Source organism: Macrobrachium nipponense, chromosome 36 (assembly GCF_015104395.2).
Source record: "Macrobrachium nipponense isolate FS-2020 chromosome 36, ASM1510439v2, whole genome shotgun sequence".
In the NCBI taxonomy this organism is placed as follows: Eukaryota; Metazoa; Arthropoda; class Malacostraca; order Decapoda; family Palaemonidae; genus Macrobrachium; species Macrobrachium nipponense.
The window spans coordinates 33,295,881-33,304,797 of record NC_087220.1 but is presented as its reverse complement, the minus strand read 5'-3'; the positions used below and the strand labels follow the sequence as shown (position 1 = coordinate 33,304,797).

Genomic DNA, 8,917 nt, shown 5'->3' with positions numbered 1-8,917 from the left:
CACTTTCTGCATATATGTGGAAAAAATTATGGTGACCTGAACCGTCCCTTCAAATCCAAAATGATTCACACACAAAGAGAGATAAAAACAACGCGCCTTCATTGATAGAACAGCAAGGAACACTACACTGCCAGTTCAGTTTGCGTATATATATATATATATATATATATATATATATATAGATATATATATTATGATATATTATATAATATATATATATCTATATATATATATATATATATATATAATTCAACATAGGGGAGTCTAGCAAAAAACTCAACACAGGTTTTTAAATTGAAATTTGAAATAGTTTCCAGGATAGGTGATAGTAATTTAACCAGATAATTAGAAAGTGTATAGCTAATAGACCCAGTTGAACTGATAATGGGATGAATAAGGAACTCTCTTTATTGGTATCAATTAATCCGTACCCGTAAGGTAAAGATGGACTAATCGTCATCACCTTCTCTTCTATTGAACTGAACCTTTAGTATACTTTTTATTATAGAATTGAAACTTTTTATGACATCAATTTCCAAAGGTAATTCCTCCAAAGTGTTTGCAAGAGATAGTGATTCCAAAGTCATCATTACCTAGGCGATTTCGAGTGGACAGTTAATCTCCTTTCAATGAATTGTGTGATTTCCCTTCACAGATATATGGAAAAGACAAATGGATATATATGTATATATATATATATATATATATATATATATATATATATATTAATTAATTAAAGAAAGATTAAAATGAGCCCACACAATATAAACAGATAAGCATATATCTGAAGTTCTTTCGTATGAACAGAATCTATTGTTATGGCAGTGATATATAACTCTTCTGATAACTATTTAAAATCAAAGATTCGTCTGAAGGTTTCCCGATAAAAAAAAATAAATAAAAAAACTGAAAATATCATAAGATTCACAATCGAACTCCAAAGAAAAATTCTTGTAGGTAATTAATTCAAATATATGCCAATAATTTATGTAATACATTAGAAAAAACATAAAAATAAGATACTGTATGACAAAACTTAAGAAAACTATTTAACACTAATTCAAATTTTTTTTAATCATGAACATTCTAATTATTTTAACAACATTTATAATCTGTGTTGCTAACCGTAGCTCCTTGTCTCTCAGTTTCATTGCAGGAACTTTCATTCGTTGACTCTGTGTGTTACTTTATTCAGACCAGTGTAGCCAGAAGCTTTACAGCCTCCCAGGCATCTCGTACCTGTTAAGTTGATGATATTTGATTTCATTAGTTTAAAATATATCAGGTTAAGGAGCTTCATCAAACTGTACACTTCAGAATGACAATGATTATTGAATTAGTTTATCAAAGTTTATCAGTAAGGGAAAGTAAAATTTGTAAAGAAAATATGTCGAAAAATTAGTTCTTTTCACAATGTGAAAATGCCTCCAGTATCAGCCATCAGGGAATAAGTGAAAATAAGCCTAGCAAGTGTGGAAACTAGCAGTAATGAGGAGAGAAGGTGTGAAAATGTTGCACAGAATAAACATAAAACTTATATAGTGAACTTTAGATATAAAAGCTCATAAGAAAAATATACAGTTGTGATATGGATAAACAGAAATTTTGGTGAATAAAAGAGGCAAGCCATACAAGAGCAGGCAAACTTGTCTTAGATGAAATAAAGGAAAATGATGTGAAATTATTATTTTATATACTCATCCCATAAAAAATAAAGCAATGGAGGAAGGTCTCTATTGATTCATCTTCGTTTTCGTATGATGGTAAAATTATTGTACTTTTGAATGCTATTCACCTCGTCGTGTTGATGGTTATCTTACTGGCACGAAATTTTCAAGTTTTTAGAATTAAGAACATTGAATAATCATGGTTCACAAAAAGAGAGGTCAATGAATAACGAGTCACATCTCTATCTTAAGTATAATATCATTTCAATCTACTTAGCCTTATAAGAGCCTGAATTGATTCAGTGGGAAGAGTCTGCAGAACTTCCCATTCCCCGTGATGGCCGTCTACATTTGCTAATAAATTATTTCGCCATGAAATGTTTGTTAATAAGATTTGTCTAAGTGATTTCCTGTCCTTATCCCGGAGCTACATTTATAACAATGATGAACCTCTCTCTAATGCCTACTTAATAGATTATTGCTAGGTATGATTAATGCCCCTAGTGCTTGTGCTTGAGAGTTATCAGTCGGTCGATATCGGTTCTAACAATATGAGCAGACCTTGAAATCAGATTTCCATAAAGCTTGACCATATCAGCCACAAGAATTCTCAGGGTGATATGGTATACCATCAGCATTACCATCCTTTAAGTTCTTCCAGAAAAATATTCAAGACCACTCATAGTTTATTGTCTAAAATCAATCTGACAAGATAAGGAAGAAAAAGTAGTGAATCAAATGCAAAAGATCTTAGATCTATTAGTTCAGAACAATTACTAGGAATCTCCATGAAACCCCCTACACAATGGCAAGGTGTCTGTGGTTCTACGATTACAAAATACCAAGTTTCGTGGCTAGAGCATATTAGAAGGATCGTATTGCATATGAAAAATTTGCACATGCATGGTGTCCAGGGGGTGAGAAAATATACTAAAATTTGATCAACTGAGATGAATTGCATTGATGATAAGAAAAGGTTTGGAGAAGTTAGAAAAGTAGCAGGTGTGGAAGTAGCAGGTTAAAGATTTTTAGGAAATCCTAACAATTCATGAAGAAATAGTTCAATGAATATCTAGACTAGATTAAAAAAATTTATGGGAATATAATGCATTTATCACATCCAATACACATTGGTATTAAATAAAATTTAATATTTTATTTATCAAAATATACAAGATATGTTTGATGTTGTATGAGAATGACTTTTTCTTTAAGTCAGGTATACAAAATTCATAAAATATTTACTTATAAATAACAGAAAATTGAGTCCCTTCTATATTGAAATAATCTTTTTAAGTATAATTAAAAAAAATTTTCATACCTGACTAAATTTCAAAATTAATAAATTTCGTTATCTCACAATCTATTGATCTTGAAAGTCTTTTTATAAGCAATAAACTCTAAGAAACTTCCTGAAATCAACATACAGAACTCATTCTAATTAAAATTCGAGGGGCAGTTCTTGCCAAAGAAATCCTTCATTTAAAAAAAACAACAATGTTAACTCACAGTAGGCAATATCTTAGACTCAGGTAGTATAAAGCCATACGTCCCTTTGTCTCTCAGCTCAATTGTGTATGAATGAGTAATGTTCATTGCATTCGCAGCCCAGTCATCAGATGCACCAGCTGCAGGATCTGTTGAAAGGATTAGCATTTTGAAAGTATATCCATGGTTAGCCAGTTTTAAGTTATCCCTTGGCCAAGATACTTTCTTCCCATTTCTCATCTAACAAAAACTACATTCTTGTAATAGAACATGTAAGAAGAAGGGCGCTGTAAAAAAATAAATTGATAAAAAGTGATAATAAATTTAAATGGGAATGTAAGTTACATTTATGTGCCAGTCATGGACCTTAAAGTAATGCTTATCAGCTTCTTATTAATCAGACATATGTTTGCAATAAAATGTCTGAGTGTGGTAATAGAGATACAGGCACTTAACATTAGCTGACAGTGCAATGAGCAATTAGTATGGCACATTCTTTTTCTTGAGAACACCATGAATGGGTATAGCAGGCCTGTTTCACATATGAAGGGTAAAGTCTTCATGAACTTGCAGAGGAATACAAATTTAATAGCTTGATCATTGGTAGAAGGTATGGCATACCCAATGATTAAGGGATTTTTGCTTTAGTTATGGGGGTGATGGAATACACCAAATGTTTGGGGCTTTCTTCAGTTCTATATCTAATGTGGTATAGGGCAGTAGGTTGTGATGAACAGTGCATGATAGCTTTTCAGATGTAAACATTTATATCATTCAAGTTCAGGCACAGGTTTTCTCTGGTAAACTTGTTACTGACTTCTGTTGATGGGCCATAGGTAGCTGGCATGACTAGGACATTAATGTTGGGAGGTTCGTTTTTGGCATAGAACTTGCATGTGTAGTGGCCTTTAATATTGTCCTTCAGTTATGTGTCACAAGTAGAAAAAGATTCTACATGGGAGTTCAAAGCCAAAGGGGAAGCTTTCTTTACTAAAAATACTGCCAATGTTAATTAACATCAGCTTTACAATGGAAGTATATAACAAGGATTCCAACCTAGGTCTTCCCTGAATGGATGTGGAATGTTTCCCATATGCTATAATAGCTAACATTTAGTGCACTATTACCTAGTGTTGCTTGTGGCAAGCTACGTGTACAAAAATTGAATGTGCAATCCAGGAACTAGTAAATAATAGTTACTCCTATAAGGAGAGAGACGGAGAACAACACGAAGATGATGCATTCCATCATCACTCAAACGCTAAGATAAAAATCCCAGAAATGCTCTGCTATCAAGTATACACAGTCTGAATACTTCATCATGTCCTACATGAAATTAATAATGTGTACTAAGCCTCTCCTTATCATAATGACCAAGCCATTAAAATTGGAAACTATAACAAGTCCTTAAGGGCATCAAATATATTTTTAAGAAAAAGCCCTAGCTCCTCTAATACATGAGGCCCACAAGGAAATGAATGTAGTCTATCACATTTAATGCAGCATCTAATACTTGGCCCACTGCTTAGATAGACCTTATTAAGATGTACCTTTCAAAGAGATTGTTGTGCAAAATTTTGGTGGGGGTGTTAGTAGTAACTTTGAAGAACTATATCACCTTCTCGAACCCATCAAAGCCTTATGCCTACCAGCAGCATCACAGTGACCCTAGTAACGAATGTGTGTGGTTCCTGCAAGTGCTGCAGTTCTAAAACACAAATCTTCCTCAATGTAAATCATCAGGTATTTCCATATTCAACCAAATTGTGAAAATCCCTAATACAGTCAACCACCTCCGCTGTTAACAACACTGCAGATTCTCACACAATATCAGCGACCAGGATTCAAAATATCCAGACCTTTAATACCCTGCCCTGAAAAAATATACTCATTTGCAACAATTTAATCTTTACTGCTGAATCACCCCTATGGTGCATGAAGGTGAGAAGTTCACCTGCCAGAATCAAGCAGACGACCAGTCAATTAAAAGTTGATGACCATCACCTTACAGCCCCAGACTAGTGTATGAATGTAACCAATAACCCTATTTTTATCCACTTCATCCCACCCTTTACCGTGTTCTATTGTGACCGACTCCTACTATAATAAAAGGAAACATTAACAGCCTATAATTATTATTTGCTGTGCATATTTAATGAACAAATCTTTCAATTATGTCTTAACTTATATTAGATGAAGAAACCAGATTGTGTCTGCAATCCACATCAAAGAACAACTTGCAAATGATAATTGGACAACTTGCAGTAATTCTCTGTGTGAGAGATAGCAAACTATAGAACGTAACTTTATAAAAATCTTGGCCATTCACTCTAGTAATAAAGGCATCCGCACAATTCAGTTTTACTTACAGTATACTGCAGCAGAGTTGCCAACACTGTACACAGCTAGAGTTGTATTTTTAATTTGTGCGGCCATTGCTTTAGCAGCAGTATCCTGAAATTGGAAGGTTTTCAGTAATAACTATACAAGAACAGCTTAAAGTATCTGAATGTCCTCCCACAAATTAATAAAGCAAAAAGGCAATATAGAAGTTAAAGTAAATGAATTAATGCCTAATACATAATTGAATGTCATGCAAATAAACCTTAAGAAGGGAAAAGTAAGAAAGGCAATAATCAAAAGATATACAAAAAGACTCATAATGATCATCAGAGGATGGTTGAAGTTTCATGTTTATAAAATTTGGTTGGATCTGATGCAAGTCACAAGTTTTTCGTCAGATTCTTTCCCTCTTCCTACATAAACGATGATATAACTGTAGCTTTAGCCTCTCAGGTATAACAATAAATTACCATATATATCATTATAAAACCAAATATTCGAGGGACCTCTGGTGGGAGAAAGTCCGGCAGATTTTAAAAGCAAAGTAGAGTGATAGAAAAAACAATTTGACTTGGACTCAATCCACATTTGACTTGGACTCAATCCAGACTTGACTTGACTAGGAAAGTGAAAGTGAAGAACCTTTACAAAGAATAAACCTCGATATAATTGGGTGGCACAATAATGAGATTGAAGATCACTAGAGGATACGAAGACGATAAAAGGGAATCGGTTCCTGAGAAATACTGTACAATTGGAAACAAGGTAAAAGATACTGCAGCTCAAAGAGAAGCATTCGATAAAAAACTAATGGTTCACTCCTAGAAAAGAAACTAACAGATCGCAGATAATAAAGAAATGAAACTGACAATTTAGTCAACATGGCTTGGTGCATGAGCCTTTTAGGTAACCTGAAAATGTAAACAAATTCTCCATAGCAACTTTCAAACAATAAACAGATGCAAGTGAAAATCAAAACTCCACAGATAAAGACAAGAGAAAAGGTTTATTTGATTCCGGATTTTGTAATAAGGCTATCAGTCTAAGTGCAGTAGCCAGAGGATTTCACTACAAGTGAAATTTTCTATAAAAAGACTTTGTAAAATATATAATGTAAATGGCCAGTCAAAGTGTGCAGTGAGCTGACAATCATTATGAATACATTAGCTGAATAATTTAATCAGATAAGTGAGTTAACACTTTTACCACTCAGACAGCTATTTGAGGACTTTGTTTTTAATTATTAAATCGTAATTCATATAATGTTTGTTTTTAATAATTGAGTTCCTGTCACTTATTGAAGATGTGGGGATTCAGGAACTCTGTAATGATAAATCACTGACAGAAACAGGTATATTTGAACTAGTCACACCGTGAAGGAACGGAAATACTGTGACCTTACCAACAATAATAATGTATTCTAAACTGCTGATTTGTAACTAAATCATTATAAATCTATAAAAGAACTTCAGAACGTAGGTAAGGAAGACATGCAAGGACTCAATTATATGAAAAGGTGATCTTAGTGAGTAAAATGTGACATGATAAGTAGAAAAGGGAAACAATTATACTAACTTCTGGAAAAACGGTCTGAGTAAGAGCTGGGTTTTCTTTGCAGCGTTAATGATGGTTTATTCTTTCATTTTTCATCTTACAGAATTAGAAATGAAAATTACTTTAGATTATTAAAGTACATAATTCAAGTTTAGCAAAGATAAAAGTTTAACAAACCTGCTATATTGTACATAATGAAATGCTAAAATACAACCCACAAACTTTGAAATGGGAAAAAGGCACTTTCAAACAAACATACTGTTCTGAAGAGAAGAATTACATATACGCAGGATTTACTTCTTGCTTTTATGTATTAATGACCAAGTATTTTTATTTCCTATTCCTTGTTTATTTTATCTAAACTTCACACGCATTATTTAAATAATATATCAATATACTATACAGAATCAAATAAATTTTACCATGGTTGCTGTTAAAGGGTGCTGGACTTGAGTTGAGTAACCCCAAGGGTAGAGTATGTATTGCCCATAAGAATGGAACGTTATGTAAGCCTGGAAATGAAAATGTACACCAGATTACCATTTGATTGTCACCCATGGCGCCACATATGTGTAGAGTAAATTTACCGTGTGGAGTTTTTTACCTCTGTGTGATGATATACCTTTCACTTACAGTGTTGTTTTGTTGTTATTAAAGATTTTCCTTGTGTCGTAATAGTCAGTCAAGATACAAACAAATAAATCTTTAACAATGGTTAGTTTATCTAATTATCAGTTTACCTGTGCTATCAAATAATGATGGAAAATGTTATCAATTTTGAAAAAGCAACATACTTAAAATTTAATCAAGCTGATTTTGAACATTATGCATTAAAGCATATAAGTGATCATTTTCATTGGTCATACGTTATAAAGAGGAAAATTATCAAAGTATAAGACATAATTCTAAACAGTAATGTAAATACAAATATATGATATAAACTGCCAGATATGGTAGTAAAATGCTTTACTTAGTAATGGCTGCCTTTAACATCATTATACTGCACATAACAGGAAAAGTTATTTATTAGGTTTTACATACTTTAAAAACTTACTTCCATTTCTTTATTTGAGCATATTTTTGTTTTCTACAATACATTAAAGAATTGCTGTTGGCCACGACCAAATTATTTTTTTATGATATTACTTTTCAGCAATTTTAACTGAGTTACACCTACTAATCCTTACATTGACACCGTAATGAATATCTTAGCAAGAAAACTAACTCTACAGATCAAAGAAATATATTGCATTGAAAGTTGTCAAAAGAGAACCATATACATTTCTTTTCATTTTATTCTTTAGCGTTCATGCAAAATAAAGACATTTTAGTACAGGCTTGCATAGCACAAAAGCAATGGTTTGTAAGTATTTTTTTAACAGCTGAATGAGAACATTTTACTTTCAGTCCAACTCATCAGTGTGGCGTATTACTTTTATAATTCTTCAGCCTTGAAATGGCAACAAAATAAGTGGCCTAAAACATAACTTAATAATCCATGGGAATTAGATGAAAAAAGATGGTTTAGCAAAACAAACTGCAATAGTTTATTTTGTTGAATGAACATGTTATATGGACACTCAGTAACATAATATCCAAAATAAGACAAATTCTACCATTTTGAAATTGAATAATTCCCACTTTAAAACTTTTAGGTGGGTATATTTTTATGTTTGCTTGTTTTTCTTGAAAACAGTCCATCTTACGGGTAAGAGGTATAAAGAGCAAGAAAATGGGAAACTAAATTCTACGAAAGTATGTTCCATAAGCTTTTGCTCTGAAATTTAAACTTTTCCCACAAACAATATCGGAATTGTAATATAGGTTCTCAGAAAAAAAAGTGGAAAAATAGAATTTCGACTCAC

General features: G+C 32.5%; 1 protein-coding gene across 3 annotated transcripts in view; it reads right to left on the bottom strand.

The window, feature by feature from the left end:
• Nucleotides 1-981: 981 nt before the first annotated feature.
• LOC135203307 (carboxypeptidase B-like) overlaps nt 982-8,917 on the bottom strand; it is a 70,544-nt gene continuing 62,608 nt past the window's right edge. For all 3 annotated transcript variants that reach the window (XM_064233056.1, XM_064233057.1, XM_064233058.1), the window contains exons 10-13: nt 7,475-7,564; nt 5,525-5,609; nt 3,177-3,304; nt 982-1,239 (exon numbers count right to left, since the gene is read on the bottom strand). In XM_064233056.1, the coding sequence (XP_064089126.1) occupies nt 1,192-1,239; nt 3,177-3,304; nt 5,525-5,609; nt 7,475-7,564 (351 nt within the window). In that variant the 3' untranslated portion in view covers nt 982-1,191. The remainder of the gene's footprint in view (nt 1,240-3,176; nt 3,305-5,524; nt 5,610-7,474; nt 7,565-8,917) is intronic.